The following is a 25,922-nucleotide window of genomic DNA, read 5'->3' as shown; positions in this document are numbered from 1 at the left end:
TAGCATGGAAGACTCAAATCCTAAGGGGAAGTCCCTCACACAAGGTTAGGCAAGATACTTACCTCAATCCGGCCAATTCAATACTCAATTTAGCTTTTCCTTACCAATTCATCAATGCTCGACTCAATCTAGCAAAAAACGATTTGAATACATCTAACAATGCAAGAGAAAATAATTTCAATTAACAAAATTATGATTCTTATACAATTTGCAAAAGGTCAACAAAAGTCAACTCCCTGGGCTCGCACCTCGGAACCCGACAAAATTTACAAAAATCGAATACCCATTCCGATACGAGTTCACCCATACAAAAATTATCCAATTCCGATACCATTTGGTCCTTCAAATCATCATTTTACATTTTTGAAAGATTTCACAAATTTTCTTCCCAAATTCCATCCCAAATCACGAATTAAATGATGAATTCAGTGATAGATTCATGTACTCTAGCCATATCCGAGTTAGAATCAGTTACCCCGATGAATTTCTTGAAAAACCTTCAAAAAATCACCAAAATCCGAGCTCTCTAGGTCAAAATATGAAATAAAACCTTAAACCTCATATTTATAGTGCGCCTCCCGGATTTCCACCAGTGATGTCCGCATAAAAACCCAGTGCTATCCGCGGAGGATTTGACTGTTGTGACAGGCTTTATTATTTTGGTCGTTACTTTCTCTACAAATGTCCAAATTGTGATTTCCTTACATTTCTAGAAACTAGACACGAAGGGCTACAACTTCCGTTTTCGAATCATCTCAAATTTCCTTGTAGATCAAAAGATATACGCTTCCGAAGTCAGAGCAGTGCACTTGCGGAACATCTTGATGTGCGGCCACACACCAAATTGCGTGGTTCGCACTGAGGTCCGCATAATTTTAGTGCGGTCCGCACACTCCTCTGCGGTCCGCATATTTTTGGTGTGGTCCGCACTCCCAAAAGTGCCAGAACCATCTCAGAGTACCGATATGCCCGGACTCGCTCAAAATTCACCCTGAAACTTATCCGAGGCCCCTGGAATCTCAACCAAATGTACCAACACATCCCATGACATCATACGAACTTAGCCCCAATCTAAGATCACTTCAAACATCGCTTAGACCACGAATCAGATGCCCAAACGCATGAAAATCACCATGAACTTCAAGAACCTCTAGAATTGCAACCAAGCGTACGAACCATATCAAATCAACTCCAAAAGACACCAAATTTTGCAGGCAAGTCCCAAATGACATAACGGAGTTGTTCCAACTTTCGGAATCACATTACAACCTCGATAACATAAAAGTCAACTATTGGTCAAACCTCTCCATTTCCCAAATTTCAACTTTTCCAATTTTCACCAAAATGCCCCAAATTACCCTACGGGCCTCCAAACCCAAATTCGAACACAAGCCAAAGTCCAAAATCACCATATGAAGCTACTGACATCACCCCAAAACTCATTCCGGAGCCGTTTACACAAAAGTCAAATTCTGGTCCAATTCTCTCTGCTTAAACTTCCAAAACTATATTCCTTCTTTTCAATTCGACTCCGATTCATCCGAAAACTGAATCCAACCCTGCACACAAGTCGTTATACATAATGTGAAGCTGCTCTTGAACTCGAACTGCCGAATCGGATGCAATTGTTCAAAACGACCAGTCGGGTCGTTACATCACAGGAATGAAATAAACTGACATGGTCAACCTATCCATAATCACCGAAATTGCATCAAACTTCCGCAGAGTCCATGGGAGTCCAACAATAAAATCCATAATAATCCGCTCCCATTTCTACTCCGAAATCTCTAACTTCTGATGCAATCCACCTGGTTGCTGATGCTCATACTTTACTTGCTGGCAAATTAGACACCGAGCTACATATTCCACTATGTCCTTCTTCATTCTCCTCCACCAATAATGTTGCCTCAAGTCCTGATACATCTTCGCAGTACTCGGGTGAATGGAGTACCGCGAACTGTGAGCCTCCTGGAGAATCAACTCATGCAATCAATCTACATTGGGCATACATAGCCTGCCCTGCATCCTCAATGCAACATCATCACCAGCAGTGACCTCCTTAGCATCACCGTGCTGAACCGTGTCCTTAAGGACAAGCAAATGGGGGTCATCATACTGACGCTCCCTGATACGATCATAAAGAGAATACTGGGAGACCACACAAGCCAAAACTCGACTCGGCTCAGAAATATCCAATCTAATAAACCGGTTGGCTAAGGCCTGAACATCCAATGATATCGGCCTCTCTGCTGCTGATAGATATGCTAAGCTCCTCAAACTCTCCACCCTGTGACTCAAGGCATCGGTCACCACATTGGCCTTCCCGGGATGGTATAGAATAGTGATATCATAATCCTTAAGCAGCTCTAACCACCTCTGCTGGCGCAAGTTAAGATCCTTCTGTTTGAACAGATGCAACAAACTCGGGTGATCAGTGTAGATCTCACAAGGGACACCATACAAATAGTGCCGTCAAATCTTCAAGGCATGAACAATAGCTGCTAACTAAAGGTTGTGGACGGGATAGTTCTTTTCATGCGCCTTCAGTTGTTGGATGCGTAGGCAATCACCCTACCGTCCTGCATCAACACCGCGTCAAGTCCAATCCATGATGCATCACAATATACGGTATATGACCCTGGACCTTTAGGAAATACTAATACTAGGGCCATAGTCAAAGTTGTCTTGAGTTTTTGAAAGCTCTCCTCACACTCCTCTGTCCACCTGATCGGAGCACCCTTCTGGGTCAGCCTGGTCATAGGTGCTGCAATAGATGAGAAAACCTCTACAAATTGATGGTAATACCCCGCCAAACCAAGAAAACTCCGGATCTCCGTAGCTGAGGACGGTCTGGTCCAACTCTGCACTGCTTCCACCTTCTTAGGATCCACCTTGATCCCCTCACTCAACACTACGTGGCCCAAAAATGCCACGAAATCTAGCCAGAACTCACATTTGAGAATTTTTCATATAAATTCTTTTCTCTCAAGGCTTGAACCACAGTCCTCAGGTGTTGCTCATGATCCTCTCGACTCCGGGAGTACACCAGAATGTCGTCAATAAACACAGTGATGAATGAGTCAAGATAGGGACGGAATACACATTGCATCAAATGCATAAATGTTGGTGGGGCGTTGGTCAGCCCAAATGACATCACAAGGAACTCGTAGTGACCATACCGAGTCCTAAAAGCAGACTTCGAGATATTTGAATCCCGAATCTACAACAGATGATAGTCTGAATGCAAGTCAATCTTGGAAAACACTCTAGCACCCTATAACTGATCAAATAGGTCATCAATACGAGGCAATGGATACATGTTCTTCACTGTAACTTTGTTCAACTGGCGATAATCAATGCACATATGCATAGAACCATCTTTCTTCTTCACAAACAAGACTGGGGCACCCCAAGGTGACACATTGGGCTAAATGAAACCCTTTTCAAGCAAGACTGGGGCACCCTTCTCACATAAGCTAGATACGCATCACACCCCTTCTCAACCATTTGTTGAGCTTTAAGAAATGAAATAACTCTGCGGGGAGTATAATCAAGAATAGCGTAATGGAGAGACAACCAGTCTATGCCCAAGATAATATCAAAATCTACCATACTAAATAATAATAAATCGGCTCTGGTCTCAAAACCATGAAGAACAACCAAACACGACCGATACATACCGTCAACAATAATAGAATCTCCCACAGGTGTAGACACATAAATAGGAGAACTCAAGGAATCACGGATACGCCCAAATACGGAGCAAAATAAGATGACACATAAGAATAAGTGGAGCATGGATCAAATAAAACCGACGCATCTCTATGACAGATCGGAACAATACCTGTAATGACAGAGTCAGATGCAACTGCCTCTGTACGAGCAGGAAGGGCATAATATCTGGGCTAGCCTCCCCCTCTAGGTCGACCTCTACCTACCCGACCTCTACCTCAAGCTGGCTGAGCAGGTGGAGTGGTAGCTGGTGCTGTAATCATAGCATGAGAACCTACTGGAGCACGCGTTGCCTGAGAAGTATGTGGAGGTGCACCCCTCCTAAGTCTGGGGAAATCGCTGACCATATGGCGAGTATCGCCACACTCAAAACAAGCTCTCGAAGGGCGTGGCTGCTATGAAGGGCTCGGGCCAGGTCGGCTGAACTCAGCGCTGAAAGAACCCCGTGCAGCAGGTACACTAGACACTGGCGGTGCATAATACTGCTACTGGGGCCTAGGAATAGCTGGAATACCACTGGCGGCTGGAAGTGTTGAATGAACAGAGCGACTCATATAGCCTATACCATAACGAACTGCAGCTGGGGCACGAGTACCAGTATAAGAGCCAGTCTCTCGAGTCTTCTTGGCCTCCCTCTCCTCTCTCTCCCGAGCAAGCATGCCCTCCACTCCCTAGCAATAGTTATAACCTGCTAGTACGAAATATCCATCTCCAACTCCCGGGCCATGCTAATCTTGATGTTGGGATGGAGCCCCTCGATAAATCGACTGACCCTCTCTCGAACTGTAGCAACCAAGATTGGTGCATGCCTAGCACAATTACTAAAGCGAACCGCATACTCTGACACGGCCATAGAACCCTAGCACAATTGCTCAAACTCTGCGCCCCAAGCATCCCTGAGAATCTGGAACATACTCCCCCAAGAACATATCCGAGAACTGAGTCCAAGTAAGTGAAGCTGCCTCAGCCAGACTACCCAACTCATAAGCATGCCACCACTGATAGGTCACTCCTCTAAGCTGGAACATAGTGACAGAAACCCCACTCAACTCTGCTACGCCCATAGTACGGATGATACGGTGGCACTCCTCAAGAAAATCCCGGGCATCCTTTGATGCCAAGCCACTGAAAGTAGAAGGGTGGTACTTCTTGTACCTCTCGAGCCTACGCTGCTCCTCCTCAGTAACTGTTGCCCTACCCTCGGGCCGAGCTGGGGCTACCGGCTGTACTGGTATAACCTCTAGAACGTGATCGACCTGAACCGGTGCTCTAGGGTGCGGGCGGCGGGAGTCTCTGCTCCTCCCCCGGCTTGAGATGTGGTTGGAGCAAGGGGAATCAACCCTGCTTGAGCTAGAGTATCGAACATGCTTAGGAACTATGCAAGGGTCTCCTAAAGAGCTGGTGCGGTAACAGGCATCTCAGGTGCCTACGCTCCGATTGGAGCTACTGGTGGCTCCTATGTAGTAGCTCGTGCGGGTGCTCTGGTTGCACCATGTGGATGTCCTCGGCCTCTACCCCGGACCTGATCTCTCACGGCTCTAGCAGGGGGGTGGAGTCTCTTGAACAGCTGATGCGGTAACAGGCATCTCAGGTGCCTGTGCTCCGACTGGAGATACTGGTGGCTCCTATGTAGTAGCTCGTGTGGGTGCTCTGGCTGCACCATGTGGATGTCCTAGGCCTCTACCCCAGCCTTGACCTCTCGCGGCTCTAGAAGGGGGTGTAGGTGCCTGGTCGTCTGATCTGGTTGTACGTGTCGTCCCAAGCTGTGAGATAATAGAAGACAGAAGTTTAGAATTTCGATGTCAATAATTTTGCATGACAAGGAATCAAAAAAAGTCAAATTTTCCTAACAATTCCATAGCCTCCCGAAGATAAGTACAGACGTCTCCGTACCGATATGCGAGACTCTACTAAACCTGCTTGTGACTCACGACACCTATGAACCTAGAGCTCTGATACCAACTTATCACGACCTAATTCTCCCTCCGTAAGATGTCGTGACGACACCTAGTCTCTATGACTAGGTAAGCCTAACATTGCGGAATAACAAAAATGAAAGCAAAAATTTAACAACTAACTGCAACAGATAACTAAATAACTGATAAAGATATCGCTCTGCATGTACAATAACAAACACTCTAGTATACTCAGTACTCCCAAAACCCCGAACATCATAAGTCACAAGCTATAGAAGAAACTAAGTATCTCTATATGCCAAAGTCTAAGAAAAACTACAAAAAGGTAAATGGCATAGGACGGAATACGGGGGGCCTCCGAGTTCTGCGGACGCGGTAGATATACCTTGAAGCCTCCAAAGTCTCACTACTCACTGACGACGAGGCTGATACGAAGTACCTGGATCTGCACATAAACATGTGCAGAAGAGTAGCATGAGTACACCACAACAGTACCTAGTAAGTGCCAAGCCTAACCTCGAATGAGTAGTGACGAGGTCAGTCAGGGCCCTATTGGTATATATAATAAATAAGGTAGAAAAATATTGCAGTGTAATTAGAGACTGGAATTTAACAAAGAGGAAATGATGAAAAAATAACAGTACAGTACACAGGGATAAAACAGCAGGGGATCTCCCGAGATTCCGTCTAGTATTCCCAAAAGTAAATATGCAAGGAGATCTCCCAAGGTACCGCCTCGTAGTCTCAAAAGTAAATGTGCAGGAGATCTCCCGAGGTACCGCCTCGTAGTCTCAAAGCAAATGTGTTGGGGGATCTCCCGAGGTACTGCCTCGTAGTCCCAAAGTAAACACACAGCTCGAAACCGATGAATACAACAATTAACAGCAAGAATCCTACAGTTAAGATTAATACAGATAAAGGAAAAACAAGAAATCAACTAAGCATGCTGCACAAAGTTCAAATAAGCACTTAAGACACGTAGACATGCGATATTAGGCTAAACATGATAACTACACATGTTGGTATAACTCAATTAAGATGAAACAGGTTATTACTCAGTAAGAATTGGATTTTACAACAAATAGCCCGTGTACACACTCGTTACCTCACATACACGGCGCTCACATATCACAGAAGTAATACAACAGTACTCAATCCTAAGGGGACTTCCCCTACACAACGTTAGGCAAGCCATTTACCTCGAACCAAGCTTAATCAATCAATAAGAATTCCCTTTCCACAATTTTTCGACTCTGAATAGCCCAAATCTAGCCAAAAGCAATTACATACCATAAATATAACTATAAGAAACTAATCTAATTAATGAAATCAAGGCTTAAGCAACAAAATAAGAAAATTGCCCCAAAAAGTCGACCCGAGCCCACGTCTCAGAATCAGGTAAAAGTCACAAAATACGAACACCCGTTCACTCATGAGTTCACTTGTACCAAAAGTACTCAAATCTGATATCAAAATCCCAATCAATACCCAAAAACTTGGTTGAAGAACTTTCCAAGTTTTTCCCCAATTTTCTCAAACCAAGTCCTTAATTAAATGATGAAATCAACTATAGATTAGTGGAATATAACCATAAATGGGTTAAGAATCGTTATCCAATAGCTCCCTCTAAAGATCCTTCAAATTATTGCCCAAATCCAAGCTCTCAAAGTCCCAAAATAAAAAATGGGATAAAATCCTCGAACTTAGCCTTTTTCTGCCAGTGATCTTGCACCTGCGGACCCTCAGCCGTACCAGTGATGCCGCAACTGCGAAAATTCTATCGCAGGTGTGGAAATGACTTAAGAGGCCTGGGACTACTTCTGTGATAAGGTGGCCGCACTTGTGCGTGCACACCTGCGTACAATGGTCCGCTTGTGCGAAGTCCTCACCCACTCGGCTCCCGCTTCTACGATCACTCCCCTGCAGGAGCGGCTCCTCTTCTACGCTCCTCTTGTCGCACCTGCGACCATTGGTTACCCAGACCAGGGGGCATCTGCGAGCTCCCTTCTGCACGTGTGAGTCCGCACCTGCGGTCACCCCACCGCAGGTGCGATTACACCAGCTGATGCCCACTTCAGCAACTCACAAGTCCAATTCTAGTCCGCTAACCTCCCAGAATCCACCGGAGGCCCCCGGGACCTCAATCAAATATACCAACAAGTCCTAAAACATCATACAAACTTAGTCGAGCCTTCAAATTACATCAAACAACGCTAAAAACACGAATCACACTTTAATTCAAACTTAATGAACTTGAAACATCAAACTTCTACAACCGATGCCAAAACCCATCAAATCACGTCCGATTGACCCCCATATTTTGCACACAAGTCATAATTGACATTACGACCTACTCCAACTTTCGGGATCGGAATTCGACCCCGATATCAAAAAGTATACTACCGGTCAAACTTTCCAAAAATTCAACTTTTGTTTTCAAGCCTAATTCAGCTACATACCTTTGATTCACAATCTGGACACGATCCTAAGTCCAAAATCACCCAACAAAGCTAACGAAACAGAAGAAACTCCATTCCGGAGTCGTCTTCACACAGTTATGACTATGGTTAAAATCCTATAACTTAAGCTTCCGCTTTAGGCACTAAGTATCCAAATCACTCCGAAACCACAAACTAAACTTCTCGGCAAGTCACATAAGCAGAAAAAGATACGGGGAAAGCAGTAAATAAGGGATTGGGCTATTACTCTCAAAACGATCGGCCGGGTCATTACGAAAACTTCCCCGAAACTAATCCAACCATCCCGGTAAGTCACATAACCACAAATGAACATAGAGAAGGCAAAAAATAGGGGAATGGGCTGCAATGCACAAAATGACCGACCGAGTAGTTATAGGTGTCATCTCCTTCTTGCACATATAAAGTGTTGATCACATCACTGGTTTCAAATTGTGCAATTTCTAATGAAGTTGTATCAACATCGACATTGGAGGTGCTTGCATCTATAGTATTTTTAGCAAACAACACACATAGTGGGAGTGTTGTCATCTTGCGTTTAATTTTTTCAATTCCATGTAAACACTAACGCTCATATCGCTGCAAATTGTAATTGGCAAATATCATTGAGCAATATCATACTGAATAACTATAGTGCTATTGTCCTTCTGTAGCAGTTTTACAATCTCTCTAAGAAGTTGTTCAAATTTCCAACAGGTCTTTATTAGAATTGCATGCTTTTAATCCTCCAAGCTACCAACAAATGAACTATATACCATTTGATCCCTCTATCAGCCAAAAAATATTAATTGTGATAAAATATGTCATCGAGGGATTTTACTTTATCATGAATCCATTGATTCCATATGACTTATTACTACTCCCCCTTTCGCACTTTATTCGTACATGGAGTGGGGAAGGGGGAAATGAAATTTTATTTTTTATTTCACAAATGGGCATGCACATGAAAGTTTATGAAATTAAAGTTATCATCACATTCTTCGTTGTGCTACAAAAAAATTGGTATATTTTCCATGGTTCTACAAAGTCTCAACTTAGATTATCAAACTAAACTGCTTTTATCTCGAAAATTGAATCTTAGTAGTGCTATTTTCAGCACTCTTAATGTCAAATAGTAAATTTGAGTAGGAAATTTATACAACTTAAATCAGCTGCTATGATATATATTCCTCAAGATGTTCAGATCTCCAAATTGACAACAGAATTTCAGTTAAAAATCAGTTTTTGTTCGATGCTTTTACACAACTTGAGCGCTGAACTGCTTTTATGTCCAAAATTGAATCTCGACAGTGCAAATTTCAACACTGTTAATGTGAAATAGTGAATTTCAACAACAAATTTTTTCAACTCAAATCATTTGCTATGATTCAAACCTCCAGATATCTAGATCTCCAGACTAAGAACATAATTTTTAGTTAAAAATTCAGAAGTTTGAGCACTAAACTTCTTTAGTCTCAAAAATCAAAATATGAACAACACGATGCGAATTTTGAGCAGCAAAAGTTTCAACATCTTCGAACTCATATCAGCTACTATGATTCAAATAGATTGAAAATATTTTCACTTCAATATAATTTGAGTAGAAAAAAGTCGGATTTTCAGTTGCTATCACTCTATTTTTTTCAGGCTTTAGATCGCGATCTTCAAATCTTCAACAACAATTCTGTGATCTACAGTATTTGCTAGTGTAATCTCAATTTTTTGTGTGCTAATCTTTTGTGAAATTTTATCAAAATTTGAGCTGCTCTTCCGTTTATAGTTAGGGCATTAGGTGTTGGTCGTTATTTTGGAGTTTAGCGTCTTTTAGATTAAGAGACCGTTTGGCCAAGTTGCCAAAAACTGCTTATTTTGAAAAATACTTTTTTTCGGAAGTGCTTGTTTTCAAAAGTACTTATGAAAAAAAATAGTTTGTGTTTGGCCAATTAATTTAAGAAGTACTTTTTGTAATATTTGGTAAATAAATTATGTTTGAAAAATATTTCTAAAATGTGCTTTTGAGTGTCGAATTATCAAAAAGGATAGTACCAAGGCCTTATAATTATTATTTTTTCTTAAAATGAACTTAAATTTTTATCGCGAGAGGCTTTTATTATTTTTTATTTTCTTTAAATAAAATATACAACATAAAATAAACATACATATTAAAGATTTAAATCAATAATATATATATATATATATATATNACATATATAGTTATACCAAAGCATATAATATTATCTAGTATCTAGTATAAATACTTATTATATTGTCATCATTCAGTATGAGTTAGAAGTCTATTCCAAAAATTACTATATATTGATAATCCACCATGAAATAATAAGCAAAGTCACTCACACATGATAATATTTCTCAACAAATTCATTTCTAATTCTATCATACAAAGCCTCCATATTAGTAGAATACTTGCCTTGCATTTCTAAAGGAATACCAGAAGGCTCATCTCTTTCCTCAATCTCTGCAGTAGTATCTTCATTAGCATAATAGTTGAATTCCTAATCGGTAGATGAATGTCGTTGTACAGCCATGATAGTTGTAACAAGATGATTCTAAGTGCTAAACTTGAAAGATAACATTGAACATAAAATAAAAATAATTTTAAATATATAAAAAATTATTATTTTCATAAAAAGAACGGTTAAGTATATTTTAAATTTACATTAAATATAATGCATAATTTCATTTTTTTTAAAATTTAAATTCAAAAAAATTAAGTATTAGCTATCATAACTTACTTTGCCCAAAATTGCCAAGGGCCGGATTGCGGGTTTGGTTGCAGGATGCGAAATCCGACGCAAAACGAACCCTTGTCCGACCCGATCGAGGAGAGCAGCATAGTCTTTGAGAAAGAGATGATGGTCGGATAAGGATAGAAAGCCCCACCTTTCGTTTCCCTCTTTTTTATTAGCCATATACTCATTCATTCACTCACTCTCACACATTGAACTCAGAAACTGGGAGAGAGAGAGAGAGAGAGAGAGAGAGAGAGAGTGTAACACCCCTATCACCTCAGCAAAAACAACTTCAAAGCTGGGTTTGTCCTTAAACCTTCTGTTTTTAGTTTCTACTCCTTTCTTTTGAATTTCTATTTTTACCTTCATTTGCGAGTTGTTGTGTGAAAATGGTTTAAGTTCTTCGTGTAACTGTGCCATTGAATCTTTTAATTGAAAGGTAACTCAGTCTCATGTTGGTTTTGGTTTATTGAATTGTTAAAGATAAATTTCTGGTGAGATAATCAGCGACTTTACTTGGTTGTTTCAAAATATATCATATTGAATTGCATTTGTGAATTATCTTTTTATGAGATACATTCATTTTACATCTGATATGTGGAGAGTTGGCTTGTCAGCTCTTTCATTCTTTTTAATGAATTTGAGTTCTTCTAAGCTGCTGATCTACATGTTAAACAAACTAACTGGAATAGAAAGAGTTTTTAGAGTTTGGAATTGCTTATACTCCCTCCTATGCGAAGCTATTGACTGAGCACCAAATTTAAGAATGAGAAAGAAGACTTTCGAAACTTGTGGTCTTAAACGTGCCATCCAATTGTTTGGCTATAAAAGCTTGTCATTGATAATAGAATGGGAAGTGTAAGTTAAATTGTTTCCAAATTTAGAAAGGGACCATTCTTTTCGGAATGGACTTAAAAGGAAAATAAGGTCACATAAACCGGAACAGAGGGAGTAATAATTTTTCAACCACAATCTTGATGTTTAAGTACAAATCCATCTTTAAATTATGTTGTTTGTGTGTGCTTTTCGATCAATTAGCAGACACATGCCTAGATGGCTAAAGTTTAAACGTATGCCGTTACCCATCAATTTAATGAACTCTAGTACTATATTACCCTGGGCTTTGCTGGTTTTCTATATATTCATAGTCTTTTGGCTCATGGTGCAATTGCTATCACAATATTATGACATTGAATGACAGTCATGTTTTCTTCTTTCTCTAACCGTTTCATTTACTTCGCAGGTGCGAAACAGATGACCCAATCCTTGTAGTTCACAAATCTTTGACACAACTCAAATCAACGTGGCTCCAATGGTTCCAATTGCAACTAGCAATGTTTCAGTTACTCCAGGAGCTGTCTTTATCACGAGAAAGAACACATGTTTATCAAGATGCAATGTTTTGCGGAAATCGAGCAAGCAGTCTTTACCTACCCCAAAATATAACCTGCCTCTGTCAACATCTGCTAAATTGTTTCCCCATTTTAGAGTTGGTTGCATTTTACGACCTAAATTAAGAGGTTTCATAGTATCAGCAACTGAAACTGGTGTAGCAGTGGAAGAAGTAGAATCAGCTGCTACAGATGATGGATCAGGTGAAGCCTCAAAAGCTTCATCCGATGCTTCTAACACAAGTGAAGAAACGTCTGTTCGATCTAAGCGTACAAGACCTGCTAGGAAAAGTGAGATGCCCCCTGTGAAGAATGAAGATCTTATTCCGGGTGCAACTTTTACTGGAAAGGTCAGATCAATCCAGCCATTTGGCGCTTTTGTTGATTTTGGAGCTTTTACAGATGGGCTTGTGCATGTTTCTAGGTTGAGTGATAGTTTTGTAAAGGATGTCGGAAGCATTGTATCCGTTGGACAAGAGGTGACAGTGAGATTAGTTGAAGCAAACACTGAGACTGGGCGCATATCTCTCACCATGCGTGAAAGTGATGATCCTAGTAGGCCTCAGCAACAGAAAGATGCTCCAACCAGCAGTGACAGACCCCGAACTCCAAGGAAGAACACACAAAGGAACAACCAAAGGAGAGATGAGGTTAAGAAAGTCTCGAAGTTTGTCAAAGGGCAAGATCTTGAGGGCACTGTAAAAAATTTAGCCAGATCTGGTGCTTTTATATCTCTTCCTGAAGGAGAGGAAGGATTCCTGCCTGCATCAGAGGAAGCTGATGAAGCGTTTGGAATTATCGACAGTGGCTCTTCACTACAAGTAGGTCAAGAAGTTAGTGTCCGTGTATTACGCATTACCAGAGGACAGGTAACTTTGACTATGAAAAAAGAAGAAGCTGCTTCAGAGTTGGACTCAAAGCTCAACCAGGGTGTTGTCCATTCGGCGACAAATCCTTTTGTTTTGGCTTTCCGTAGCAATGAAGAAATCTCTTCATTTTTGGATGAGAGGGAAAAAGAGGAGGAACTAGCTGAACAATCAAAGGAAGATGTAGAGGAAGCAGATGTGGCGGCTGATAAGACGGATGTCTTGCCTGAAACTACAGGCAAAGAGGAAGAATCAGTCAATGCTGCAATTGATGGTGTTCCTGAAACTCTAGATGACGAGGATACAAAACCAAACATTGATGAAGAAGCGGAGTCAATTTCTGAAAATTTTACTCCTGAAAGAAGCACATCCACCATTGGTCAGCAAGCTGAGGCGTCACCTGTTGGAGATGCTGTGGAACCTGTAGCTGAAACTGGCTCATCTGAGCAAATAGCTGATCAGATTTCAGCATCTGAAACTGTGGCTGGCGAGGAGGTCGTGGAGAAACTAATTGATGATGCAGTATCGAAAAATGAGGTTGAAACTCAAATAGCAAGTGTCACAGAAGCTGCCAAAGAAACAGAGGAACCTAGTGGCGATGAGAATGGAAGTATACCAAGCCCAGCTGGACAATCTGAAGCTCTTTTGGAGAATAGCAAGGATGAAGGTTTCTACTATGAAACTTTCCTATTTCCCCTCTGATTTATTACTCATTTCACATCCTTGCTTCTTGCATGCATATTTGTGACAAACAACCAGATACAATTATTACATTGCTGAGCCGCCAAATGTGTGATTCCAAAATAAGGTGTTGATGCATGATATACGTACACTTTACATATTATCTGTGGAAAAGATGGGTGGTAAGCAAAGGCACTTCTGGTATAGTTCATGTTGAAAGTTTGGTATATTATTCTTCTGTTGCTTCATCCTATTGCATCTTGTTCAGTCCTTACACAGTCTCCAATTTTATCTATAGAGTGCTTTCTGACCAAAACATGTGCTTTTAGGTTTGATTGACATATTGAGAGAGAATCATCTTCTTGCTTTGGGCAAATCTTGAAATTTACTTAAGGACATAATGTTGTGTTATGTGAGAAAGATAAATTTATGACGTGTCACCAAGAAACTAGCTGACAATCCAATTTTGCATACAGTAAGTCAGGAAGGCGCTGAAGTTGTGGAGAGTATAGTTGAAAATACTCCTTCCATAGAGGACCAATCATCTGATACATCTGCTCAACAGGAAGAGGTGGCTACCGCTGCTGAGCAAGATAGAAATGTTGCGAACTCAAGTGAGCAAAATGGGACTGCTTCATCAAATGAAGCCGCAGTAAAAGGTTTTGCCTTTATTTTCCCTTGCTTTTCTGGGAATAAGAATAAAATTTGTGGATCTAGTTGCCAAACATTTGTTTAGTAGGTACGATGTGAAAATTTCAGCACTGAGTGCTGTAATATATGTTCGACAAAGATTTAGAAGCTTGTTGCATCCGGAAGGGATGGCCGTCTACCTACTACTTGGAGAAAGACGTTGCATTAGAGGATAGTCACTTTTTACACATGTACACCTGACTGCATGCTAAATATGTCTCTGAAACTGTGAACCAGAAACGTTCTCGTTATAAAGTGCAGCTACATTTAGTTGTTTCATTGTTCATTAATTGAAGTGGTAAACATCATTTTTTTGCGAGCAAGATAGAAATGTTACGAACTCAAATGAGCAAAATGGGACTGCTTTATCAAATGAAGCCGCAGCAAAAGGTTTTGCCTTTATTTTCCCTTTCTTTTCTGGAATATAGCTGTCGTTAACATGTTAAAGTGGAAATAAGAATCTCTAGAGTAAAATTTGTGGATCTAGTTGCCAAACATTTGTTTAAGTAGGTATGATGTGAAAATTTCAACACCGAGTGCTGTAATAATTGTGCGACAAAGATTTAGAAGCTTGTCACAGCTGCAAGGGGTGGTCGTTTACCTACTACTTGGGGAAAGACGTTGCATTAGAGGATAGATTTTTTACACATGTACACCTGACTGCATGCTAAATATGTCACTGAAACTATGAACCAGAAAAACTCAAGTTCTGGTTCTAAAGTAGCTACATTAGTTGTTTCTTTGATCATTAATTAAAGTGGTAAACATCATTCAGAGTTTGTGATGAAGGAGACTCCAAATTGAAGAGAACTTCTTCTCTCTACCTACGTTGTACTTATAAATCTCAAATCTATCGTAAGCTTATATCTTTATTTGATCCCAAATATTTCGTCCCCAACAATGGTAAAATTTGCTCGTTCTACTGCCTTCATCATTCGATTTGGGAGTATGAAAACACCAATGATGAGATTTGTGCTACAAACACAGTTCCCTGCTCATCGAATCTTTAGTCACAGTAGATTCTTTCGTCTTTTTCTTTTTTCCTTAAGGAATAAAAAAAGAATGTAGCATCACTAAAGATAACAGATTGCAGGCTTCACCCTTACAAGAGATCTAATACATTATATAGCTTATCCAAACAGCTACTACTTTTACGCTGCAATTCCAAGCTAGTCGGGTCAGAGGGAGAGGAAGAGAGCACACAAAGTGTGTGTGTGTGTGTGTGTGTGTATGCATATAGGACAAAAGAGGATTTAATTCAGTGGTTATCCTCTTGAAACATGGTAAGTTGTAATTTATTTACTGGGAACATTTATGAATAAAGGAACTAAGTGATAAAAACTGCTGCTAGAGATAAATCTTGAAGAGAATTTGAGTACTAATATCCAGAAAGTTCAGGTTGACTCTTTCCTTATTGTGTCACAAAAGGTCAGACTTGTGGAAAGTCTTGATGTATGAATATAAATTCTGACAATGAGGATGGGTGATGTCTATATTTAACGTTACTGGTTGTTGAAATCTGAGTGGATCACTAGTTTGCCTGTGTAGGTGAAATCTGTAGTTTTGTAAAATTTAACCTATTCATTTCTTCCTGACTCTACCCCTTTCAGTCCGTCTAGAATCTGTTAATGGGATTAGTTATGTTCAGATACTCTATTACGGTTGTAGGGCCATCCAACATCCTCTGCTTTCTTGTCTCTTGACCTTCTTTTTGTTGGTCTAATTGACTTATTCCGCCAAGCTATCTCTTTGTAATGCGAATTTGGATAAACTGAAATAAAGTAAAATTGTCATCCATCATAATTATTTGATGGTACTGTTATAGCGAAATAGTACTTTGAAATGCATGTCTGCTCCACTAAATCCTGCCCTCTGTGGTATTGTGGCAGCTATTTCACCTGCTCTTGTGAAACAATTGCGTGAAGAGACAGGAGCTGGAATGATGGACTGCAAGAATGCTCTTTCAGAAACTGGAGGTGACATTGTTAAAGCGCAGGAGTATCTCAGGAAAAAGGGGTTGGCAAGTGCTGATAAGAAATCAAGTAGAGCTACAGCTGAAGGTAGAATTGGCTCATACATCCATGACAGCAGAATCGGTGTCCTGGTAGAGGTTAACTGCGAGACAGATTTTGTATCGCGTGGTGACATTTTCAAGGAATTAGTTGATGACTTAGCCATGCAAGTGGCTGCATACCCCCAAGTGCAGTATCTTGTTCCAGAAGATGTTCCAGAGGAGATCATCAACAAGGAAAGAGAAATCGAGATGCAGAAGGAAGATCTATTGTCAAAACCTGAGCAGATCAGATCCAAGATCGTTGATGGGCGGATAAATAAGAGGCTTGAAGAACTGGCCTTACTGGAGCAACCTTACATTAAGAATGATAAGTTGGTGGTAAAGGACTGGGTCAAGCAGACAATTGCAACGATTGGTGAAAACATTAAAGTGAAGAGATTTGTGAGATACAACCTGGGAGAAGGTCTTGAAAAGAAGAGCCAAGACTTTGCAGCAGAGGTGGCTGCTCAAACAGCAGCTAAACCTGTCGCCTCACCAGGAAAAGAGCAACCTGCTGTTGAAGCCAAGGAGACTACTGTTGAGTATGTTTCTAATTTCTTGAGAATTACTTCTTACCAATTTATTACGTTTCTTCAAACTCTGAGCAACCAGAAATGTGTATAATTTCTTGACGACTCAGATTATAATTTCCCTTTTTCAGCTGGCTAATTGTTGTTACACAACTTTTCATTATTATATGAGAATTTCAGTTTTCTGCTATGTTTTTAGGCTCAAAAGGTGCTTATGCAATCTTCTAAACCTAAGCACACATTTTACTTTATCTATTTCAAATGAAATCTGGTTCCAGCAGCATTATGGAAGAGGTAATCTGAAATAATTTATCAGAGTTTGTTTCTCATCTTACTCCACGCCGATATTTTGTCCTAACCTGTTTTGAACCCCAAAAAAACCATATATTTTTTTATCTCTCACGATTAGTTTATGTTTAATGGATGTTAATGCAGGCCTCCAAAAGCAGCAGTTTCAGCCTCTTTGGTTAAACAGCTGCGAGAAGAAACTGGAGCTGGGATGATGGATTGCAAGAAAGCTCTCTCCGAAACAGGAGGGGATCTTGAAAAGGCACAAGAATACCTCCGAAAAAAGGGTCTTTCGACTGCTGATAAAAAGTCCAGCCGACTTGCTGCTGAGGGGAGGATTGGTTCATACATTCATGACTCCCGAATTGGTGTGCTAATTGAAATTAATTGTGAAACCGACTTTGTGGGGAGAAGTGAAACCTTTAAGGAATTTGTCGATGATTTGGCAATGCAAGTTGCAGCCTGCCCTCAGGTGCAGTTTGTATCAATTGATGAGATTCCAGAAAGCCTTGTCAACAAGGAAAAGGAGTTGGAAATGCAGAGAGAAGATCTTAAGAACAAGCCTGAAAATATAAGGGAGAAGATTGTTGAGGGCAGGGTCTCGAAGAGGCTTGGAGAGCTTGTTCTTTTGGAGCAGCCTTTCATAAAAGATGACAGTGTCTTGGTGAAGGATTTGGTAAAGCAAACTGTTGCCGCCCTTGGAGAGAACATTAAAGTTAGGAGGTTCGTCCGATTTACTCTAGGCGAGGAAGCTAAGGAAGCCAAGGAAGGAATAATTGAAGAGACAGCTGCTGTATGAAGTTAACTCTAACTTGGGATGCTGAATATAAGCAGGCAGAAGATGCATAGGAAGACTTTCCACTTCTGGAGATGGAGCAAGTTTACATCAGTTGAGCTATTTTTGTATCCGAGTATAATGTAGTCATACTTGATGTGCTGTGAGGCGATTAGTATTCATTTTTTTCCCCTCCTTTTTCCTTTTTCTTTTATATTTACTGGTTATGTAACTGTTATATTATCATCAGAAACTAGGATCTTTCGGAAGCCATTTTGAAGCAAGATGTCAAATGAGTACCATTAGAGGCAATTTAGTGAGTTAATTTTTTCAGCATTAATCTGTTACGTTTGCCTGCTTAATGTGCGCAGCTGAAAGCCAGTTTTTCCATTCATATGCCACTCTAATTTATACAAATAGTATATTTTTGTGCTGATATTTGGATTTTGTGCCTGCTCTTGACATTTGTGCAAATATGGTCCAAGTTTAATGAAAATATTCGGACTAAAATACTCAAGAACTTTTGCAAGCAGCCGCTCAGCCACTTCAACATGACGATGATGAAGCCTTTGAATAGAAGGGATAAGCTCAGAGCGGATCAGTTTCACTGTTCCACCCCTCTATATTCCTAGTTCTTAAATTTTGTATTTTCTCTATTAGGCTTTTAGTCTTTGACGTTTGAGGATTTGTTTGTTGCTTCCTAGTATTATAGATGGGGTACTAATTATGCTTGTCTGTTGCCATGAGGCTGTGGTTTCACAGGCAGTCATGCCAATTCGGTAGGATAATGAACAAACGCTACTTGATTGTCATGATTTCAAAGTTTTACTTCCGATGCTTTCTTTTTTTGAAGATTTCAAAGCTACAAAAGGAAACATACATTTCAAAATGATGGCATGCATGTCATGATAAATCGATAGGACTTCATGCTATATCCAACATAGCTATCTTGTTGGATAACTCAAAAAAAACTCTATGGTATGTCACACCCCAAACCTCGGGAGGCGTGGCCGGCACCCAATGTCATACTCGACCTGAGCGTACCACTCTGTAACTGCAAACTCTGGAGGGGTAACCCTCAACTTAGGCTGACGAGGCCTACTTGCAAGCTGACAATACCAATCAAGGCCGGCGAGGTTATATTCTGAATCATCTGAAACTAGCATCTATCTCATCCGAGAGGTAGACATATGCAAAATCTCATATACATGACTGTGCAGGCCGACGAAGCCGCCATGAACGTCTACTACCAGTAATACCAAACTGAACATGTACATAGGGCTGGCAAGGCCATAATAGTGATACACAAAATATAAATGACTCGTCTACATGCCTCTAGAGATAATTGAACTGTATCATGGTCGGGAGAGGGCCTCGACCTGCCCATCAAATCTGTATAAATAAAGTGGACTCCAAAGTTTAGACCTGGTAACTCCGGGGGAGTGGAGCTTACCAATCAAGCAATGTTTGGTTGTCTACTGGGAAGGCCTATCTAGCTGTCAATCAGGATCTGCACGTATGAAATGTTGTGTCCCCCGGCAAAAGGGACGTCAGTACAAAATAATGTACCGAGTATGTAAGGCAATAGAATAACTGAAAGCAGAAACTTAACTGATAATATAATAATTGAAAGTAACTAGGAGTCAAAGATGATCTGAAGATATGCTTACCTGTTGATACTGACTCAACTCTCTCAATATAGTAAGTAAAATAGCTGCCCGACCCTATAAGCCTCGGTACTAGGCGTAGTAGGCTCTCTCATAGGCGCTCGACCATTCTAGGCTCGGTATCTCGGCCATTCTAGGCTCTCATAAGCACTCAACCACAGTAGGCTCGGTAAATAACTTATCATCTAATCAAAGGTTGACCAATAGGGGCCTGCTGCCACGACAAAAAATTCAGCTAGTCGTGATGGCACCTAACCCATCCCGCTAGGTAAGCCAAATGATAGACAACACAACTCAAATAGGATAACATGAATCAATAAATAAAATAATTGAGCTTTCTATACAAAATCCCAAGGATTGGTAGTACAAGTCATGAGCTTCTAGGACTTAGAATTTACAAAGCTGGTACGAAATAAATACATCATTTGTTCGAAATATACATAAACAGATTTATAAAACTAAAGCTACCAAGAACAAGAGGCAGCTATAATCGGGACGCATCATCTTCAATGCCAGTTCCCGCCATACACAGCAACATCAACTCCAAAATCTGCACGCAAGGTGCAGAAGTATAGTATGAGCACAACCGGCCACATGTACTCAATAAGTAACAAACCTAACCTTAGATTGAAAGCAGTGATGAGCTCGAAAGAAGGTCAGTGTCCAACACCAATAGCCAATATTAACTCATAATAATATAATGGAGGCAGTAAAAGTAATAGCTCAAAGATATTATGCTCAGCTTGTTCATAGTTACGAAAAAGTAGAGACACTTTCTAGGTATAACAGTCAAGTCCAGATATTACAACTAAAAATCAACTAAACATGAGTTTATCAATAGAACTGTATTTCAAATTCACAACACCAGATAAGAATTTCTGTTTACCAATTAGCATGATGAAGCTTACATGTCAATATACATGTCAAGTCATCAATTACTATATACCGTCTAGCATGAGGAGTATACATCTCTATGCCAACATGTCAAATGTACATGTCAAATCATGAATGTCACAATACCGTCTAGCATGAGGAAGATGCATCTCTATGCTTACATGCCAAGTATGCATGTCAAACGAATGATTTCACGGCGATATTCCCAGGTACTCTCACTCTTAACATACTCAAGGTGTCTGTCTCAATTGCCCACTTCATCATACACACACACAATCACTCAGCACTGCACGAGTGCCTGGCTCATAAGCCCCCCACCAAAGCACGTATATATATATATATATATATATATATATATATATATATATATATATATATATATATATATATATATATATCACTTTACCTGCGCTCACTGCTGGTATGCCAGACTCCGAAGGGGCGGATCCTGCCCAAGCACTAATATAAAGACTATAAGGCCTACTGTGGCGTGCAACTTGATCCACGATAATAAATAATAGTAAAGCCAATATGGCCTCCTACAGCATGTAGCCCGATCCACAATAATCACTCATAGCACGGCTCTCAGGCTCACCTCAGTCATCAATATCTCAAGTCTCAAGGGCTTACAAATCTCGTACCACTCAACCCAAATCATGATAACATGTGATGTAACAATGAATGATGAACAGAGACTGAGATGTGATATGCAAATGATGAACCATGACTAAGTATATGTAATTGCAGTTAAAGTAGATAACTCAAAAGAATAGAAATAACCTCATTAGTCTCAGCTGAATAAGCACATAGTCTAAAAATGATTTCTAACATGAATCACAGCTCAATTACTCTAGCAAGTAAGGAATTCACGAATAAAACAAAATAATAGGAACACAAGTTCGGTCATAGTCTAATAGTCAACTTGAATCATGTTTACCCCGGTGTACGCCCACAAGCTCGTCACCTAGCATGTGCGTCACTCCAATACATCTCTTATAACATAGTTCCCTGGGTTAATATCCTCAAATCCAAGATTAGATAAGTTACCTACCCCGAACAAGCCAAATCTAATACCTAGCAAGCCAAACAACACTCTAGAAACGCAATCCCACGCAAATCAACCTCAGATGGCTTGAAACTAGCCAAAAGCAACTAGAAAATAGCAAATAATGCCTAACGAAACAATACCAAATGATAAAAGTCAAATCTTTACTCATTTATTCAAAGTCAACCAAAATGTCAAACTCGGGCTCACACCTCGGAACCTGACAAAACTCACAAAATCTGACAACCCATTCATTTACGAATCCAACCATACAAATTTCACTCAAATCCGATTCTGAATTGATGTTCAAAACTCAAAAATTTACTTTAGGGAAGATTAGACAAAAACCCCAAATTTCTCTTTTGAAATCATCAATCAAATGCCAATCGAAGATGGAATCACGGAATATAATCAAAACCGAGTAGAAAACACTTACCTCAATCCATGTGGTGAAAATCGCCTCCAAAATCGCCCAAATCCGAGCTCCATAGCTCAAAATATGATTAAATGAGCGAAACCTTCGAAATAGAGTACTTATAATCACTGAACATCAATACCCATCGCGATCGTGGGATTTCCTTCGCGATCGCGAAGAACAAATACTACTGCCCCCAAAAAGCTCTAGGCGCTCGCGATACTGGTAGCGTGAACTTGATGACAACAGACACCAATGCTTCGTGAATGTGATAAGACTTACGCGAATACCATTAAGGATCCACCAGCCCCCAAGCTCTCCTTCGCGACTCTACACGAACGCGGTATTAAAATGCGACCGCGATGATCAATCCTCACAAAGCTATGCGAAGCGACCACAAGTCCGCAAACACGATGAAGAAATTACCCAGCTCCAGATTTTCGATCGCGAGCCTAGCTCTGCGATTGTGATGCTTTACAGACACACCAGAAATTAGCTGTCACGCCCAAACATCGGGGAGTGTGACCGACGCTCAATCGAGTGAACCCGGTCAAGCAAGTCTGTTAGTCAATTTCTACCCGACTCACTTATGATCAAGAGAGGGCATGTTTTCATTAATTAGACAATAGGAAAATCATATATACATTACTAAATCATTTCATTAGTTACATACATTGTTAAGTTTCAAGATACACACATTCTTATGATTGAGTGGAACAAGAGTTTAAAACACAACATAATCCGTTGACCTTTCTAACAACCATATGCAACCCACATAGTATCTACGGAGCCTCTAAAGATATAAAAGAGAGTTATGCTAATGCTGGAAACAAGGCCCCGGCTATACCTCAAAACGTGGTAAAAATATGAACAAAAGATACAGTACATGACCCCGGGATGAAATGGAACTCACCGAGTCTGCTGGGAAGAGGATGCACTATTAACTGCGATCAACACTGTCTGCTATGGAACCACCTATATCCATTTAAAGATGCGGAGCCCCCGGCAAAAGGGACATTAGTACTGTCGAATAGTACTAGTATGTAAAGCTAAAACACCATCTCAATAGAATGAACAATAATACAAGGGGGGAACAGTCATGAGTTCAATAAGAGCTTGAAACAATACTAAAACATCAAGTAAGGATCATATAAGTTCTCAAGTCAATTTCCATCTTATTAGGTTGGGTGATCTTTAGTGCCGATATGCCACAATCCACAGTACCACCGTGTTCTTCCACGGAGTCCGATCTCGACCCGATCGGCTAGTTTATCTCATTTGAGACATCAACCATATCCTCAATTTAAATTACCATTTCCCGCACAGTTACCACCATGTGTACGGCATGGAGTTCGATCACGGCCCGATCGGCTAGGCCATCTCATTTGAGACATCATCCTTTCAATCAATCATCTCGCTTCATGTTTCATTCCCATCTTTTCAATACATTGGCACGAGTGGCCTCATTTATAAAGTCATTCTTGGCACTTGGCCGAATTTCAAAATTCAAGTTTCCCTTTTTACATTCAACATTATTATCACCATCAACAACACTAAGCCTATCATATAAGACATTAGTACACATGTGAGCAATTTGGGAATCCTAAGCACATAAAGGTTTTTCATACACTTTGGCATAACAATCATTATTCGAATTTGACTTGAAGTCCTAACATTTTAACACATATTTCCATATTTTGAACACATCCTCAATTGATAAGATAACATGATGAAGCATTAAGGCATTTCGATTACACATTGAACATATATCTTACAACACATACATATTCGGAATAGCTAACTCTATAATGATCAATGGGGGCAGGGGGCTTACACCAATTACGTGAACACCGTGGAATTTCATTCTAAGAAGAAGGGTTTTAGCCACATACCTCAGTTGAGCTTCCCTACACTATAAAATGTTTTGGGAATCTTAGAAACACCAATCTATTGTAGAAATATAACCAATTGAACTAAAATTAGGGAAATGATCATGGTTCTAGCTCATTGGAGCATTTTATCGACCACCAAGTGTGCATTAAGGTTTTAAGGCCCTTTTTATGAAAGATTTCACCATCCCGCTCCCCAATCTTTACTATCATTAGCTTACAACCTCCCCACATACTTTAGGACTACATGAATGCAAGATTTCCACCCCACACCCAGTAATTCTTTCTATCCCCTTTTTACTAAACTTTCTAAATTAACAGCTAGGGCATAGATTCTTACCTTCAATGTGAGGGACTTCTTGATAATCTTCAAGAGTTGAACAAGAATTGATGGATATTGGTGTGAAGGTTATTCTCTCACTCTACAAACTCTCTCCCTCACTCTAAAAATATCAGGAATAAGCTCAAAAGTGGTCTATGGTATATGTTTTAACGGAATAGGGGAGGATTTAAAAATTAGAAAATAGGAGCCCCGACACAGATCTGCCGTCGCATATGCGACCGGATAATGTTCTGTGGTCCGCAAAATGGGCCACATAATTTTCCCTCCGGAGCTTATATTTTCGCTTCCGTGTGCGACCAGTCTGCGGTCCGCAGACCTATTCTGCGGTCGCATAATGTACTGAAAAACCACCTTCTGAAAAATCTCAAGGTTGGATATGCGATCAGAGTGTGGCCCGCGAAATGGTTCTACGGTGCCATATTAGGCTGCAAAAAATGACATAAAAATGGCAAAAAAGACTCCGCACTCTGCGGCCATTCTACAACGCAGAGTGATTATGCGGCCGCATAATGCGCCGTAGAAACGCACACCTTTGCAAAACATTTTACTTGAACTCTTTAGTGTATGGTTCAACCCAAAACGTCCGAGCCGCGAGGATTTTCTACTATTTTTAAGCCATAAGCCTATCTCGGCCCCATGAATTTCCGTTTTTTTTCTTCCTTTTTTTGGTAAGATTTTACGGGGCCTTACATCCTCCCCCACTTAAGATCATTCGTCCTCGAATGAGGATCAAGGTTCCCTATTAGCATCTTAAGCAACTCAGTTTATCATACCACACACCCGCAATCCCAAATTTGACTAACTCCCTAAATTCCCAAAATTTTTGCCAGAGTTTCCTTTGTAACTGGGCCTATCCACCTATCAGAGAGCCCCTAGAAACACATCCTAACAAGACATATATATGATCAAATGACGTAACATAACACAAAATGACACCAACTGTGGCCTCATAAGCAACATATAACAAAAAAAGGAACACCTTTACATCAACTAAACAAGTGATACAAAATTTATGGGAAGTAGCTTCATAGAACTATTACATGGCTATTCAAACAAATGAGGGTACTTCTTTTTCATTTCTTCCTTGGCTTCCCAAGTAGCCTCTTCAACCTGCTGATTTTGCCATAGCACTTTCACGGAGGCAATTTCTTTATTTCTCAACTTTCGGACTTGCCCATCAAGAATGGCAACTGGAATTCTACATATGACAGTTCCTCATTAAACTCAATGGTCGCAACTGGAACAATAGTTGATGGATCTCCCACTACCTTCTTCAGCATAGACACATGGAATATCGGTTGTACTAATGACATCTTAGGTGGTAGCTCAAGTTTGTATGCCACCTGACCGATCCTTTGAATGATTTTCTACGGCCCGACCTACCTCGGACTCAATTTCCCTTTCTTTCCGAACCGCATTATACCCTTCATGGGGAAAACTTTCAAGAATACCCAATCATCTTCCTTGAATTTCAAATCTCTTCGACGAACATCCGAATAGGACTTTTGACTGCTCTGAGTAGTTTTCAACCGCTCCTTAAT

The 25,922-nt window shown here is 40.3% G+C and overlaps 1 protein-coding gene across 3 annotated transcripts; it reads left to right on the top strand.

The window, feature by feature from the left end:
- On the top strand, positions 11,047-18,490 carry LOC109234212. Of its 3 annotated transcripts, none has more exons than XM_019400095.1 (5): positions 11,047-11,156; positions 12,098-13,778; positions 14,269-14,451; positions 16,372-17,077; positions 17,501-18,490. In XM_019400095.1, the coding sequence occupies exons 2-5, from the start codon at positions 12,167-12,169 to the stop codon at positions 18,150-18,152; spliced, it is 3,153 nt and encodes a 1,050-aa protein (XP_019255640.1). In that variant the 5' UTR covers positions 11,047-11,156; positions 12,098-12,166; the 3' UTR covers positions 18,153-18,490. The 3 variants fall into 3 exon arrangements, with proteins under 3 accessions (XP_019255640.1, XP_019255642.1, XP_019255641.1); XM_019400096.1 differs by lacking the exon at positions 11,047-11,156 and adding an exon at positions 11,183-11,293; XM_019400097.1 differs by lacking the exon at positions 14,269-14,451.

This window comes from Nicotiana attenuata, chromosome 11 (genome assembly GCF_001879085.1).
Source record: "Nicotiana attenuata strain UT chromosome 11, NIATTr2, whole genome shotgun sequence".
Classification (NCBI taxonomy): Eukaryota; Viridiplantae; Streptophyta; class Magnoliopsida; order Solanales; family Solanaceae; genus Nicotiana; species Nicotiana attenuata.
This window is presented reverse-complemented; position numbering and strand designations above follow the sequence as displayed.

Coding starts and splice junctions, on each gene's coding strand:
- LOC109234212 (XM_019400095.1), top strand. CDS start 12,167: ATGGTTCCAATTGCAACTAGCAATGTTTCAGTTACTCCAGGAGCTGTC. Junction 14,452..16,371: donor AAATGAAGCCGCAGTAAAAG/GTTTTGCCTTTA, acceptor GTATTGTGGCAG/CTATTTCACCTGCTCTTGTG. Junction 17,078..17,500: donor GCCAAGGAGACTACTGTTGA/GTATGTTTCTAA, acceptor ATGTTAATGCAG/GCCTCCAAAAGCAGCAGTTT.